General features: G+C 38.9%; 1 protein-coding gene and 1 non-coding gene across 2 annotated transcripts; one reads left to right on the top strand and one right to left on the bottom strand.

Moving 5' to 3' along the window:
- Nucleotides 1–2,659: 2,659 nt before the first annotated feature.
- LOC111022881 (uncharacterized) lies at nucleotides 2,660–3,382 on the bottom strand. The gene is made up of 2 exons (XM_022300175.1): nucleotides 3,073–3,382; nucleotides 2,660–2,901 (listed from the first exon to the last, which is right to left on the bottom strand). Exons 1-2 carry the CDS (start codon nucleotides 3,380–3,382, stop codon nucleotides 2,660–2,662), a joined length of 552 nt encoding a protein of 183 aa, XP_022155867.1.
- LOC148208191 (small nucleolar RNA R71) lies at nucleotides 2,976–3,082 on the top strand. Its single transcript, XR_015789154.1, has one exon. It is a non-coding gene; the product is annotated as a small nucleolar RNA R71 (small nucleolar RNA).
- Nucleotides 3,383–17,540: the final 14,158 nt, after the last annotated feature.

The raw sequence follows: 17,540 nt of genomic DNA, 5'->3' as shown, positions 1-17,540 counted from the left end.
TAGGCCTAGCTTCTCCCATGTCTAGCTTCTTATAAACAGATAAAGGCATTAAGTTGATGCTCGCTCCCAAGTCACATAGTGTTTGCCTAGTTTTCTCATCTCCAATAGCTACTGTAATTGTGAAACTTCCAGAATCTTTCATTTTCTTCAATATTTTACTGGTCAAAATTGTACTACATTTCTTGGTTAAGTAGACTATTTCAAACTCTCATAGCCTACGCTTCTTAGTGAGCACATCCTTAAAAAATTTCAATATGTAGGCATCTGCTCCAAGGCTTCCACCAATGGGATATTAATATGTATATGCTTAAGTACCTTAAGAAATCGTTTAAACTGCACATCTTGATTCTTTTTTTACAGCCTTTTCTGGTATGGTATTGTAGAAACATATTCTGTTGTGATTGCTGGAGCAGTGGCCTGTTCCAGATGCTTCGGCTTGTCAATTGTTTTGGACAAGGATGCTTCATCTTTGTCTGTCTTAGCAACTGGGTTGACCTCTTCGCTTGGGTTGCCTTGTGGTTCCACTATCTGCTCACTACTGCTCCATAACTGCCTGAAGTCTGTCCTTTTTTTACTGGCATGGTTATAGGTGTCATGTCTGTCTCACTCTCTTCTTCTTGATTTAATTCATTATGGATTACTGGAGCATTTGGACGGGCAGGGGGTAAAGCCTTCCCCCTTCTTAATGTAATGACCTTACATTGCTCCTTCCCATCTCTTTTTGGCTATTCAGTGTCACTAGGAAGCACTCATCGTGGGTGACTCTTCAATTCTGTGGCTAGCTTACCTATTTGCACCTCCATTTTCCCCAAGGATTCAGCTAAACTTTGAACAGTAGTATCATTCTTCGCCATATAAGCCTCATTCTTTACCATATGTACCTTAAACATATCCTCTAGGGTCATGGTCTCTGGATGTTTTGGAGCAGCCTGTTGATTCTGCTCAGAAAATCCAAATGGGTATTGCACCTTCTGATGATATGCTGGAGCATTACTGGTTTCAGCTGCTCCAGCATTCTGCCCTAATAGATTTCCACTCGAGATAAGATTAGGGTGATTCCTCCAACTTGAATTGTAGGTGTTTCCATAGACATTTCCCCTGTTTGGTTGTTGATTGACCAAATAAAACATTGAAGCTGAGTTGCCCGGATGTTGGGATTTTCTCTACCTTTAAAAAGATTAGAAACTCGTGCAAGCGCACACGGTCACAAGTAATACTCGGAAGTAATCCAAGGTCGAATCCTCAGGGACTTGTTGCTTTTCAAAATCAAGTAATGCAGTGAAATAGTTCAAATATGCAATTGTGATTTAGGAAGAAAATAATGGTGAAATGTTGTTGTTTGGGGTTTTAACTATAAGGCAATTTAATGAAACTCAACCTCCTTGTCTCCTACCTTAGTTTTGATGCAAAACATGGAAAACACACTATGTTGGGAAAATGCACCAGGCGCAATTCCTGACTTTTCTTGGGATTTGAGTTCTACTCTTTCACTACCACTTTTGGTTGCTGCAGAGACTAGGGTAACCTACAATCATATTCCTATGTGTGATTACAATCCTAGAGAATATCTACCAAATCATTTGCATTATGGGTCAGAGGGCCTATTCCTAGGACCATATTTTATGCGCTTATTCCTAAGTCACATCCCATATTGGTTTCCTATTATTTTACCTAACTCATCTTTCCTAAGGTCGGGCTTTGGTGTAGAAATCAAGTTCCCACTGGCCAAATGGAAAAAAGATGTAAAGAGAAATTTTTAGAAACCAACCCAAAAAAGTGCCAGGCGCAATCTGGCCAAAATCCCGAGCGTGTTGTAAATCAAATCTTTTGACTAAGGCATTCCACAAGGAGGTTGATAACTAATTTAGAACATAATTAAATCAAAGTAAATGCACAAAAACATAAAGAAAGTATTTTTCATTGAATTTAAATGAATAAACGAGCCGTACAAGGAGTTCTAGCTTAACCCTCTTCTCTCTCGAGCGTGAGAGGAGTTGCAACTCGCTAAAGAACTTTAAAATAACAGAATGAACAAAGAACGGAAGTAAGAAACTGAATTAAAAGCACTACGAAAGGTAAAAGTGTGAAAAACAAAGAAATGAACAACTAGAACATGAACATAAACCCTAAAAACGTGTTCTACAACTAGAGAGCATCTAGAAGAAGATGAAATGAAGCTTGGAAGGGATGATTTGCTGAGGGATGGATGGCCTCCTTTTATAGCACCATAGGTTGGTTGAAACTCCCCTCCATTTTAGGTGGAAAAGGGTTGAGATTCACCTAACCACCTCTCTTGGACTTGGACTCACGGTTTTGAACATGTGGGAAATGTCCTCCTTGCCCTTCATTAATCAAACGTGCGTTTTGACAAATTGCCCTCCAAAAATGCGCCAGGCGCAATTCTGCAAAAGACAGAATTCCGTTATTTTCTTCCAACTTTGACCGCATTTATCTCATATTTTTCCTAAAGTACCATAGTTTGACTTTTATGTATAAATAATCTATGTATGTTCTACTTTAAGAATATATGATCCTTTTTGGCAAATAATAATGGGAAATGGGTCAAAAACGTGGTCAAACAGGGCTACCGACACATGTTTTTGCAGTAAAAAGTCAACCCTAACACCGGACAATCCTCAAAACGATGCTCTCCTTCACATTAGGGGCATGAAACACTCTGCACGGATGCTCTAGCATCTGAGTGCGATATGCTTTCCATTACAATGTCTGCTAGCTTTGAAATTTTCGAATTCAGATCTGCTACTACATCATTCTCTACTAAGCCCTTAGATGTCATTACTGAAGCAGCCCTGGACTTTGACCATTGGTGCTTATTGCACAAGATTCTCTCCAAAATGTCGAATGCTTCAGCATATACCTTTGACAATAATGATCCATTCGCTGATGCATTTATTACCAACTGCGTGGTCTCATTCAAACCATTATAATATGTTTCTATCTGGATGCAACGTGGTATATCGTGGTGAGGGCATTTCTAGAGCAGTCCTTTAAATTTCTCCCATGACTCCCTCAAGGACTATTCAGGGAGTTGTTGAAAATTATTTATTTTGCTCATGAGTTCAGCATTCTTGGATGGAGGAAAATACTTCATCAAGAACTTCTCGGCTAAGTCATTCCAAGAGGTGATGGATTCAGCTGGTAATGAATCTAGCCACGCTCCAGCACTATCCCTCAGGGAATAAGGAAATAGCATTAGTCGTATAGCTCGTTTGCTTACTCCTTCCAACTTAAATGAATCAGCAACTTGCATAAAATACTGTAGGTGACGATGAGGATCTTCCGATGAAAGCCCATGAAATGGTCCTACGGTCTGGAGCATCTGAAACATTGCGGGCTTCAGCTTAAATCTATCGGCTTCCATAATAGGATCTACAATCACTGGGTTGAAGTCATAGAATTATGGGGCCACATAAGCTCTAATTTCCTGCCCTATATCATTCGCAAGTAGAACAACATTCAGAGGAGGTGTTGGAGCATGTCTTCGAGCTACATCCCCTTGTACTCTCCCTATTCCAAACTCTAGTGGATGTTGTGGGTTATCCATTTTAATTTCTTCTTTACACTCGACTATTTGCTTGGCCCTTCTCTTTCTAAAAGTTCATTCAATTTATGGGTCAAACTCAAATTCCAAAGTAGGAAAATCATTCATTCACTACACAAATCAACAAGAGAGAGATTAAGAAAGCTCTTTAAATCTCGTATTCTAATTTGCTAAAATCAAGTAAGAAAACTTCATCCCTGGCAACGGCGTAAAAAACTTGTTCACTTCCTCACAACTAGGAGAAAATTGGTGCAAGTATACACCAAAACAATCTATTGTAGTATAAAAACAAGGTCTTCTCCACAGGGATTACAGTTTACTTAAAATAGTAAATTAGAATACAAAAAAAACAAAATTAAAAATAAAATATTAAAGTTGTATGGATGCTGTAAAGGAAATCAAGAAAAACAGTAAAGGAGCAAAAACAGAAATATTCTGCGATTATGCTCTAGAGCATCCGAAAACGGAAAACAGATAGAAAATGCAAAAAAAATGCGAAATTAAGATAAATCAAGGGGGAACCACTCTAATACTCTCACTCAAGTCTAGCTATGCTCTAGTAAACTCAAAATATTGAATGCCCAAACTGTCGCGATTCTCTCCCGAGGTACCCAAACATGTTTAACCTCAACTCTTGTAGTAGACTAAACAAGCAATACATATAGTTTATAGGCACGAAAGGGTGAGTCTCATCTTTGAGTACTCACCATTCTACTTCAAAGAGAGAAATCTAACGCAAATAGAGGCAAACACGCAATACAAGGACTTTCCCAAGCCTCAAGTGAGCATAGCATATTAAATTAATAATGTTGGCAAAACAAAATCAGTGAGATAAAAGAATACAAACACCTCTATTAAATCAACATAAATATATATGAGTTAGTAAAACATAAATAAATGAGAGCTACAGTGAATTCATCCCTCCTAAAGGTGGGGTTTAGTTCATGGTAAAATAAAATAAAAGAGTGGGTAGAGAAGAAATGTAGCCCATTGAGTAAGGAAGCTTCAGCAGTAGTGAAGATTCCCCCAGCTCAGTAAAAACGCAAGGTTCGACTTCTTCTTCGTTGGTTTCTCCTCGAAATAGGTGAGGAATGTTCTCTAATTTCGATGCCCAAATTGATTTTATTTTCTAGGGCTCTCTGTGATGGATGGACACTGTTCTTCTATTTGTATCGCATCCTTAAAAATCAAGCCACCACCAGGAAGCTGTACGGACACGGTAAAACTGGTGCAAATCAATTACTGCACAGTCACACGCTCTAGAGCATCCTCAGCAACTCGGTGTTGGGTTTTATGATCTAAACTCGTGGTTTGTAAACATAAAACAAATATTCATTCAATAAAGTTGTTATTGATGGAATTGCATTAACCCAAATCCAATATACTAACATCTGAGGTTATGTCATGTAACTAGAATAGTATATAACAGATATACAGTACATATTTAATATACAGCGTATATATTTCATATACAGTGTATATATATACAGTATATATTTGACATACAGGTGGATAATGTTCCAGTAGCAACCAAAAGGATCTATAGTATATAGATAAGGTTGGGTAACTTATCCTAGTAACACTATGGATACGGCCCACTTTGTACTAGTTACAAATGACTTGATCCAGATTGTTTGTGTGGAGACATGCGAGTGGGGGTATCTTATACAATGAGTTTGTATAAGACCAGACCATGAAATAATTAATCTTTAGCTATAACACCGTCAGCTAATAGATTAATATTTCAATAGGATGACCAGGTAACTCGATCTCAATCTTGAGTGAGTCATCGACTCCTGCCCGTTAGGGCTCGTCCTTTGATTTGTATGGGTGAGAGTCGCTCGAGTTACCAACTCAATATGCCTACCATTTTGGGGACGGGACCAAGTGGGGAGCTGGAAACATAACTACACAAGATGGAATTCATTAATTCCCGACTTCAGGGTAAGTAGATGAGTGTTCTCTTGAGTGCTGACTCCGGAACTTGAACAAGGGTCCCCACCCTCTCACTAGCCCGAGAGGGACTTTCGGTTATTGGTTGGACCATAATTGGGTTGTTCATTAGAGGATCAGCGGTACTTAAGGTACAAGATGTAACACAGGGGTAAAACGGTAATTTGACCTAGCTGTGGTTACGAAAACTCGTGAAGGATTGACTTACAATTAATGGTCAAAATCCATGGATGCAAAATATTCTACAGTGAGAAGAGTGTAACTGTGGGTCTTTAGTGGAGTGACCGGCAGTTAACGAATGTTGATAAATATGGTTAATGAGTTTAATCAATTAATCTCGTATCGTTGGAGCTTCCAATCTGTAGGTCCATTAGGTCCCCTTTCTAGCTCGTAAAACATAGTTAAGAACATTTAATCTTGAAAAGAATTTGAATTGTTCAAATTTGTTAACAAGAATTAAAGTTAATTGTGTGAGATGCAATTAACATAATGTATATTGATACATTATAATATAAGGTTAATTGTATCAGATGCAATTAATATAATGTATATTGATACATTATAATATAAAGTTAATTTTGAATTGGATTCAAAATTATAAGAGAGATGGATATTAGAATTTGATTCTAATATAGTTGATTAATTAAAGTTTAATTTAATTGAATATGATTTAATTAAATTAATGTGATAAATTAGATTTAATTTAATTTAATTAATAATTCTTTTTTTAATTCATTAATGGGATGAAACCTCCCATTTTCCACCATTAATGGTGGAAAGTGGGGAGGTCTTCCCTAGTGGGAACTGGGGAAGTGAGTCGGGAAGTGGTGACTTCCCCTTCACTCCTCCTTCCCTATAAAAGGGAGGCTCTCCCAATTCCTTTACACGGCTCCCAGTCGTCGGTTGTTGAGTTTTTGAAACTCCAACGAGAAATTCTCTCTCTTGATCTCTCGGTTTCCCTTTCAATTATAAGACGGTTCCCACAAACCCAGTTCTTAATATCCAGAGGATAGCGATGAAGACTTTGTGGTGGTGTTGGTGTCTACATTGAAGAGGTGTCTTCGAAGGTATGTATCACTAACTTCCTTCTATTCATGCTTATATGTTTTTTCTTTGTTGTAATTCTAAGACAAGATCGAATCACACATGTTCGCGCGCTTCCGGAGCCTAGGCGCTTCCGGGTGTTTCTATACATTTGATGTATGTGGTTTGCAAATAGATGTTTTTGGTTTTTGGCATTAGATTTACAATTTTTCCGTTGATTCGATCAATGTAAAAGCCTGTTTTTTGGGCGTTAATCCTGTAAATCGAGTTTGTAAGTTCGTGTTGTTCGTGGAAAGGAGTTTCTATGAAAGAATACTAGAGAAGTGAAGAAAAACCAGAGAAACTGGGTGGACAGCGCCGCGATGCTGGGGGCGGTGCCTAGGTACAAGGCAATGGCTCCCAGGTGCTGAATAGTGGTGCCTAGGTGCTGTTAGAGCTGCAAAAATCCGAGAGCTCGGGCCTGTAGCAGTGGGAGCAGCGCCTAGGCGCTGGGTTTTATATAAATTTTTTTTTTGTTTTTGTTTCATTTCTTATAGGAAGCCAAAAACCGGTCTATTTTGCTATTTAATTATTATGCATTTTGAATGTATACTTAATTAGTTGTATATGTTGCATAAAGTATGTCATATAGTTTAAAATCCCACCATAGGTTAAGCATGTTCATGCATCATATGCGTTAGGTTCGTCTTAACTGAGGAGTGTCCTCAGGCTCCTACGCCTAATGCAGCCCGAGCCAGTCGGGATGACTGTGACAAATGGATCCAGGCCAATGACAAGGCCAATGTCTACTTCTTGGCAAGCATATTTGATGTGCATGGTCACCGCAACGGAGATCATGGACTCATTACGGGACATGTTTGGACAGCTATCCATTCAAGCCCGACACGTTGTCGTCAAGTTCATTTACAATTCCGCATAAAAGAGGGAACATCAGTGCGAGAACATGTTCTCAATCTGATGGTCCACTTTAATGTGGCTGAAGTGAACGGCGCTGTCATAGACGAGAGGAGTCAGGTCAGCTTTATCTTGGAATCTCTTCCGAAGAGTTTCCTACAGTTTCGCAGCAATGCTGTGATGAACAAGATAGAGTACAACCTTACCACGCTCTTAAATGAGCTACAAATTTTTCAGTCTCTTATGAAAAAAAGGGACAGGAAGGGAAGGCAAACGTTGTCACCTCAAAACGATTCCATCGAGGTTCGATCTCATGAACCAAATCTGCAATTTCTTCTTCTTGAAGTAAGACTTTCAAGAAGAAGAAGAATAATGGTAAGTGGGTGAAAGCTAACGCTACTGCTACTGCTGCTACCAAAAAGGGCAAGGCCAAAGTTGCAGACAAAGGAAAATATTTTCACTGCAACGTGGATGGGCACTGGAAAAGAAACTGCCCGAAATACTTTGACGAAAAGAAGAAAGTCAAAAAAGGTAAATATGATTTACTTATTCTTGAAACATGTTTAGTGGAAAATAATGATTCTGCCTGGATACTAGATTCAGGAGCCACTAACCATATTTGTTCTTCTTTTCAGGGAATTAGTTCCTAGAGACAGCTTGGCACTAGGGAGATGACTCTCAAAGTCAGAACAGGAGATGTCGTCTCAGCAGTCGTAGTGGGAGACCTAAAGTTGTTTTTAGACAAGAATACATATATATTATTAGATAATGTGTATGTAGTTCCTAAAATAAGGAGGAACTTAATTTCAATTTTTTGTCTACTGGAACAATGTTATGCTATTTCTTTTTCATTAAATGAAGTGTTCATTTCACGAAATTGTGTTAACATTTGTTGTGAAAAACTTGAAAACAAATTATATGTGTTAAGACCAACCATAACTACAGCAATTTTAAATACAGAGTTGTTTAAAAATGCTAAAACTCAACACAAAAAGCAAAGAACTTCTCCAAAAGAAAATACCTATCTTTGGCCCTTAAGATTAGGTCACATAAATCTCAATAGGATTGAGAGATTGGTTAAGAGTGGACTTCTAAGCAAGTTAGAAGATGACTCCTTACCTCCATGTGAATCTTGTTTTGAAGGCAAGATGACCTAAAAGACCTTTTACTGGAAAAGGTTACAGAGTCAAAGAACCTTGGAGTTGGTACATTCAGACCTTTGTGGTCCGATGAATGTTAAAGTCAGGGGAGGGTATGAGTATTTCATCTCTTTCATAAATGATTATTCAAGGTATGAATATCTCTACCTAATGCAACATAAGTCTGAAGCCCTTGAAAAGTTTAAGGAGTACAAGACTGAAGTTGAGAACCAATTAGGTAAGACGATAAAGACACTTCGATCTGATCGGGGTGGAGAGTATATGTATTTAAGATTCCAAGACTATATAATAGAACATGGAATTACATTCCAACTCTCAGCACCTAGTACACCTCAACATAATGGTGTATCAGAAAGGAGAAATATAACCTTGTTAGACATGGTTCGATCTATGATGAGCTATGCTCAATTGCCTGCTTTGTTTTGGGGTTAGGCAGTAGAGACTGCAGTATACATTTTGAACACAGTTCCATCAAAAAGTGTTTCTGAAACACCTTTTGAACTATAGAGGGGACGTAAATCTAGTTTACATCACTTTAAAATTTGGGGATGTCCAGCACATGTGTTAGTGACAAACCCGAAGAAACTGGGATCTCATTCAAAAGTGTGCCTATTCGTAAGTTACCCCAAGGAAACGAGAGGTGGACTCTTCTTCGATCCACAAGAAAATAAAGTGTTTGTATCGGCAAACGCTACATACTTGGAAGAAGATCACATTAGAGATCATAAACCACAAAGCAAGGTTATGTTAAATGAGATTTCTGATGAAGCTATAAATACATCAACAAGAGTTGTTGATAAAGCTAGCACTTCAACAAGAATTGTTGATGGCGCTAGTACATCACGTCAGTCACATCCATCTCAAGAGTTGAGAGTGCCTCGGCATAGTGGGAGGATTGTGTCACAACCTGATCGTTACGTAGGTTTAACAGAAATCCAGGTCGTCATACCTGATGATGGCGTTGAGGATCCATTGACATACAAAAAGGCAATGGGAGATGTTGATAAGGACAAATGGATCAAAGCTATGGACCTTGAAATGGAGTCTATGTACTTCAATCCTGTCTGAGACCTTGTAGATCAACCTGATGGGGTCAAACTTATAGGTTGTAAGTGGATCTATAAGAGAAAACGAGACGTCGAACGAAAGGTACAGACCTTTAAGGCTAGACTCGTGACAAAGGGTTACACCCAAAGGGAAGGGGTGGACTATGAGGAAACCTTCTCCCCGATTGCCATGCTAAAATCTATAAGAATACTCTTGTCCATTGCCACATTTTATGACTATGAAATTTGGCAAATGGATGTCAAGATTGCTTTTCTGAATGGCAATCTTGAAGAGAGTATTTATATGTCTCAACCAGAAAGGTTTGCAAGCTTAAACGACCCATTTATGGATTAAAACAAGCATCTCGATCTTGGAATATAAGATTTGATACCGCAATCAAGTCTTACGGTTTTGACCAGAATGTTGATGAGCCTTGTGTATATAAGAAGATCATCAACAACACTGTAGCTTTCTTGGTGTTGTATGTGGATGATATCCTACTCATTGGGAATGATGTAGGTTTCCTAATTGACATTAAGAAGTGGCTAGCAACTGAATTCCAAATGAACGATTTGGGAGACGCTAAGTTTGTTATGGGGATTTCAAATCATAAGGAATCGAAAGAACAAAACACTAGCCTTGTCTCAAACAACTTATATCGACAAAATGCTTGCCAAATATTCAATGCAGTCTAGGGAACATTATCCCAAGACACCTCAAGAAGTTGAGGATATGAGACGCATTCTCTATGCTTCAGTAGTGGGTAGCCATATCTATGCCATGTTGTGTACTAGGCCTGACATTTACTATGCAGTAGGGATTGTCAGTAGGTATTAATCCAATCCAGGATATGATAACTGGACTGCCGTTAAGGGTATCCTCAAGTATCTTAGAAGAACGAGGAACTATATGCTTGTGTATCGCGCTAAGGATTTGATCTTTACAAGATACACTGACTCTAATTTCGAAAGTGATAAGGATTCGAGGAAATACACTTCGGGATCAATGTTCACTCTTAATGGAGGAGCTGTAGTATGACGGAGCATCAAATAAGGATGCATCGCATACTCCACAATGGAGGCCGAATATGTTGCCGCTTGTGAAGTAGCAAAAGAGGAGGTGTGGCTTAGAAAGTTCTTAACCGATTTAGAAGTTGTTCCAAAGATGACTTTGCCCATGATACTTTATTGTGATAACAGTGGTGCAGTGGCAAATTCTAAAGAACCCCAAAGTCACAAAAAAGGCAAGCACATCGAGAGGAAGTATCACTTGATACGAGAAATAGTGCAACGAGTGGACGTGATCGTCACGAAGATCACTTTGCAGCATAATATTGCTGATCCGTTTTCAAAGGCTCCTACGGGTAATGTGTTAAAGGGCCGTCTAGAAGGTCTAGACTTACGGATATGTAAAATATAGTCTAGGGCAAGTGGAAGACTTGTAAAGGGTATAATGTATGCCCTAGTTTATTGTATTTGTACTTTATTGTACAACCCACTGTTGCCTTTAGCTTTTGTACACCCCACTAGAGTTTAGTTCAAGTGGGATTTTGTTGGGTTTTATGCCATAAACTCGTGTTTTGTAGACATAAAACAAATATTCATTCAATAAAGTTGATATTGATAGAATTGAATCAACCCAAATCTAATAAACTAACATCCGAGGTTATGTCATGTAATTGGAACAGTATATAACAGATATACAGTATATATTTAATATACAGTGTATATATTTGATATACAATGTATATACAGTATATATTTGATATACAGGTGGATAATGTTCCAGTAGTAACCTAAAGGGTATATAGTACATAGATAAGGTTGGGTACCTTATCCTGGTAACACTATGGATACGGCTCACTTTGTAATAGTTACAAATGACTTGATCCAGGTCGTTCGTGTGGAGACATGTGAATGGGGGTATCTTATACAATGAGTTTGTATAAGACCGGACCACGAAATAATTAATCTTTAATTATAACACTGTTAGCTAATAGATTAATATTTCAATAGGATGACCAGGTAACTCAATCTCAATCATGAGTGAGTTATGGACTCCTGTCTGTTAGGGCTCGTCCTTTGATTTGTATGGGTGAGAGTGACTCGAGTTGCCAACTCAATATGCCTACCATTTTGGGGACGAGACCGAGTGGAGAGTTGGGAACATAACTACACAAGACGGAATTCACTCTTTCCCAACTTCAGGGTAAGTAGATGAGTGTTATCTTAAGTGCTGACTCTGGACTTGAACAAGGGGCCCCACCCTCTCACTGGCCCGAGAGGGACTTCCAGTTATTGGTTGGACCATAACCGGGTTGTTCATTAGAGGATCAGTGATACTTAAGGTACATATGTAACACAGGGGTAAAACGATAATTTGACCCAACTGTGGTTATGAACACTCGTGAAGGATTGACTTACCGTTAATGGTCAAAATCCATGGACGTAAAATATTGTACAGTGAGAAGAGTGCAACTATGGGTCTTTAGTGGAGTGATCGACGAGTGTTGATTAATATGGTTAATGAGTTTAATCAATTAATCTCGTATCGTTAGAGTTTCCGATCTGTAGGTCTATTAGGTCCCCTTGCTAGCTCGTAAAGGATAGTTAAGAACATTTAATCTTGAAAAGAATTGAATTGTTCAAATTTGTTAACGGGAATTAAAGTTAATTGTATGAGATGCAATTAACATGATATATATTGATACATTATAATATAAGGTTAATTGTATGAGATGCAATTAATATAATGTATGTTGATACATGATAATATAAAGTTAATTTTGAATTGGATTCAAAATTACTAAAGAGATGGATATTAGAATTTGATTCTAATATAGTTGATTAATTTAAGTTTAATTTAATTGAATATGATTTAATTAAATTAATGTGATATATTAATTTGGTTAAATTAAATTAGATTTAATTTAATTTAATTAATAATTCTTTTTTAATTAATTAAATTAGATTTAATTAATTATTTTTTTAATTATAATTGTTTTAATTAAAATAAAAGAAAAAAATGAAAAGGAAAATGAGATGAAACCTCCCATTTTTCACCATTAATGGTGGAAAGTGGGGAGGTCTTCCCACTCCCCACCTTTAATGGTGGGAAGTGGGGAAGTGAGTGGGAAAGTGGTGACTTCCCCCTCACTCCTTCTTTCCTATTAAAGGGAGGCTGTCTCAATTCCTTTACACGGCTATTGGTCCTCGTTTGTTGAGTTTTTGAAACTCCAACGACAAATTCTATCTCTTCATCTCTCGGTTTCCCTTTCAATTATAAGATGGTTCCCACAAACCGAGTTCTTAATATCCAGAGGATAGCGAGGAAGACTTTTTGGTGGCGTTGGTGTCTACATTGAAGAGGTGTCTTCAAAGGTATGTATCACTAACTTCCTTCTATTCATGCTTATATGTTTTTTCTTTATTGTAATTCTAAGACAAGATTGAAGCACACGCGTTCACGCGCTTCCGGTGTGGGATCCGATCCCTTCACTTGGCCCCTTCACCTGTTTTCAAACAAACATCTACAATACCTCTCACCTTGGAGACACACTCAATCTCCATCCTCACTGACCCATAATCACCTACAACAAAGGATGAGAACCAACGTCTGTCTGAAGTAACATGCACTGATGTTGCAGTGTCCACTACCCACTTCGATGAATGGTCTACCGATGTGTCCCTCTCAACACAAGCTAGAAACTCTTCAATCCATTCTTCTCCTTTTACAACATTTGCAGAATTGTTCCCCTTCTCAAAATCTTCTTTGAACTTCCTGCAAAATCATTTAATGTGTTCATTCTTGTGGCAATAATAACACTCCACTTCCTCGATGGAACTCCCACTGTCCCTGTTATTTCTATGGCACTACTTCCCATTGTAATTCATCTTGGTCTTCCCCTTGTCATGAGCTAACATAGCTAATCCAATCTCATGTCTGCCCCTGAAGTAGATGCAGACATTTTCCCTAATTTCCTTCTGGTTTTCTCAGATAAGGCGACATCACAAATAGCTGAAAATTTCATACTATTATCTCCCGACGAATTCGACACTGCAATCTCCATTGTCTCCCAACTACCATGCAAAGATGTTAGTAGTCTCATAGTCTTCAGCTCCTCATCAATCTTGATACTCATCCCTTCTAGTTTGTTCAATATATCGGTGAGCTCATTAATGTGGAAATTCACCGAGGTTTCCTCTTCCATGTAGATATTGAAATACTTCGTCCATAGAAGTATTTTAGTGTTGGCAGAAGGTTTCTCATACCTGTCTTACAAGGCCTGCAATAATTCTTTCGTTGTCATCTGTTTCGCCACCCGACTTCATACTCTCATTGATAAAGACATTCTGATATTTACAACGATCTGGTCATCCATTTTCCGATAATCCTTGCAGGTCATCTGCGCTGGTCTATCCCACGAAGTCTTGTGTATCCTCTTACACATAAGAAGATCCTACTTGCATCTTCCAAAAGCTGAAATTCTCTCCAGTGAACTTCATAGCATGTTCATAGTAATAGTGTGCGTGTCTCCCATGATCTGTAACCCCACAGCTCTACAACCCCACAGCTCTAATACCACTTGTTGGGAAATTAATAGCCCTGCATAATTCCCCTTCCACATGAATATCCAAACACATACCACAATATGCAAATAAGTAAGAAAACTATAAAACACAAGAATACGACTCAACAAAATTATATTGGTTCACCACTAATGGCTATGTCTAGTCTTCCACTTAGATGTGGGTAAGCAATCTAATACAATTACTTAGGAACAGGAATGTAAAACTCACAAGAATCAAGATACAGTACTCTGAATACGTTAATCTTGATTTGCCCCAATGCCTCTACCAATAACTTGAGCATCTGCCTTAAAACTGCCACAAAAAAACCGTCTGAGAATCAGCAGAAACGGCTCCAATTTCAGCTGGAAAACCCTAAAACCCGAAACTGCACATTTATAGGCATTGACATTGTGCCATGGCACTGTCCATAGTGCCATGGCGCTACGGACAGACTTCCATCGGCGCGCGCACAACAGGACAACACCGCAGGACTACAGTGCCGCGATGCTGCCTTTTTGACCCTCTTGCCCTACAGCGCTTCGCTTCCTCTATTTCCATCCCTGCTTCGTCCCGATGCAGCCCAGTTTGATCCCGACTCATCCCTAGCGAATTCCAACGTCGATTTGGCTCCACCAATCCCGACACAACAGCCATAAACCATCGCACATACGAGTTTTTCCTATAACTTTTGTAATTGCAGCTAGACCCATGACCACGGTAAGGGAAGCAATTGAAACTATTATTTTCATTTATTGAGGTGCGAACCAAATTCCAGTTCCAATTTTATCTTCATCCTTACAAATTCCATTTTTATCAAATTTATTCTCTCTCAAATCTTAGAATACAAAGAGTTAGATATGTAAAGTCTTTATCTCTTTGTTCTATAAATTAATTAAAAAAGTATTACTTTTTTTTTTATCATAATTAATAACGAATTTCAAAATTTTTGTAATTTTTTATTTGCTAACTTTTTCTTACTCTTTCTCTCAACTTTTTCCTTATCAAAATTTGAGTCTTCTTGTCTTCTTTTCTCCTTCGGTATGTTTTCTCCTTTAGTCAACGTCTTGTGTTTTCTTATATTTTAGTTAGATTGTTTGATCTAACATTCAACTTTTAGTCTTTTTTTTTCCAATACAATGTTAGTAATTGTTATTTCAAAGAATACTTGATCATCTATAATATATAAGTAATTTATTAAAAGGCTTGAGAGATGAAACAGTTGCGGCTTTTTTTTTTTTTGTCATTCTCTTTTTCAATGACTCAAATAAATCAAAACAAAGTTCTCTTTCATTATTTTATGCATTGTTATGTTGGAAACAAAAAAGGATGAAAATTCCATGAACGTGTGTTTTTTTAGAAAGAAAACAAAATAGTAATTGAAGAATATGTTTTAATTTGTTATTCTTGCTTCTATTTTATTTATGGAAAACTTTCAAGTAATCGACATTTCTCAACTCTTTTTAGTCACACCAACCGGATCACTAGGCGATGAGAATTATTGAGAAATCGATTTTATGAGATAAATATGAAAAATATATAAAAAAAAACTTGTTGAGGTAATTAAAAGAGTAAAATTATATTAAAATTTTTAACTATTTAATTAATTTTTATATTTTTAAACTTTAAAATAAAACTATGAAATTTTTAGGTGCACCACACAAAATTCTTAGTAGTATTTAGAAAGTGTCTTTAAAAAATATAAACTAGAATAGTTTAATTTATTTTTTGCTTTGTCGTGCCTACGTCTTGGTCACATTCCTTTGTTTTGTTTTCTTGTTGGGTTATTAGTAATGTCGATTTTTTTTTTTTAAAGTTGTGGTTTCATGCTTGGACAGTGAGTTTCTTTTTTTTGGTTTAGTCATAATTATATCATAGTTTTATGTTGATGGTTATGTTTGGTGACAATTTTTATTCTATTTGTTTGAGTCAATTATTGTCTCTCTCAGTGTTTTTTTTGTTGATTCTTAGAGTCACAAGATTAGTTGGAATGTTAGTTTAAAAAACAAAACTAATACATTTCTTTTTCTAAAATAAATTTCGGAGGATAGAACCTTGAATATTTTTTTGAATTCTTGATGTTTGGGGCAGGGTATAACCCTGGACACGTGGAGGACCCCCATTGGTGCTTCAAGATGGCTCATGAGTCGTCCCAGCTCGGATAGCCGAGACGGCTGCCACCAACACCGAAGAAAGCTAAGCATGAGGGCCGAGGTGAACCCAGCCCAGGTCCGACCTACCGGAGAGCTCGGTAGGGGCCGATGTGAGCAACTGTCTGCGGCGTAATTATCGGGCGTAACCGTCGGTCCCGAGATCACCGGGTGTAACCGTCGCGAGATTAGCGGGACTACCACCCATAAGTAGAGGACCTCACTCCACGATCAGGTACGATGGTTTCTGGCCTCGAACTAGACTTGGAATCCGACCTATACTGACTTGATCGTCGGAGTGCTCACCTTTTTGTGCAGGTCCGCCCAAGCTTTCAGATCGGTCCGGAGGCCAGGTTCGAGCTGCAACCAGGAACACACTGTTGTGCAAATCTTTGCATAAACATTTGGCGCCGTCTGTGGGGATCAACTGACAATCTAAGTCATCCTGATCCCTTTAAACCAACACGCGAGCGAACATGGTTCAACCAGCGAATTCGACCAATACGACGGATCGAAGGACTCTGGCTGCCAGCGATGCCCACCAGAGGGAGGTCGGAGCTGCGGCGGCAGAAGGGCAAGGTCACGACGGCCTGGCAGCGGAACCCCTCCGCAGGTCGGCACGAATCACCGCGCCTGCCCTGCCGCCTGCACACCCGAGGACGTCCAAGGCCACCCGTGGTCGAGGTGGGACCTCTAAGAAGGGCGCCCGGGGTCCAGCCCCGGCTCCAACAAGCGACGATTTTGATGCGCTCCAGAGAGAGATGGAGGCAATGCGCACACAAATGCGCTCCATGGAGGCAATGTATAACGACATGGTGCTAGCTGTAGGCGCAGGGTCCCGATCTGAAAATCGGGCGACGCGCATAGACGCACGCGAGCAAAGGGGTTCCCACCTCCGCCCGGCCGAGGAGGAACGTCCTGAAGACAACAGGAGTGAGGGGTACACTCGCCAGAGGGGAGACCTCCGCGAGCATCTCAACCGAAAGAGAGGCTCGTCTCTCCGAAGAGGGCAGTCACCATCCCGCTCCCACAGGAGCTCCAACCAGCAGGCTGAATCCTCTCACAACCCCGCAGGGATAATCACAATGGGAGGAATTCGACCAGCTGAGGGGGGAGCTCGATGCTCAAGTGGAGACCTTAAAGGCCAAATGTGAGCAGAAGG

Source organism: Momordica charantia, assembly GCF_013281855.1.
Source record: "Momordica charantia cultivar OHB3-1 chromosome 11 unlocalized genomic scaffold, Mcharantia_2.0 BLBB01000011.1, whole genome shotgun sequence".
NCBI lineage: Eukaryota > Viridiplantae > Streptophyta > Magnoliopsida > Cucurbitales > Cucurbitaceae > Momordica > Momordica charantia.
Note: the sequence above shows the minus strand (reverse complement) of the source record. Positions and strands in the feature narration are given on the sequence as shown.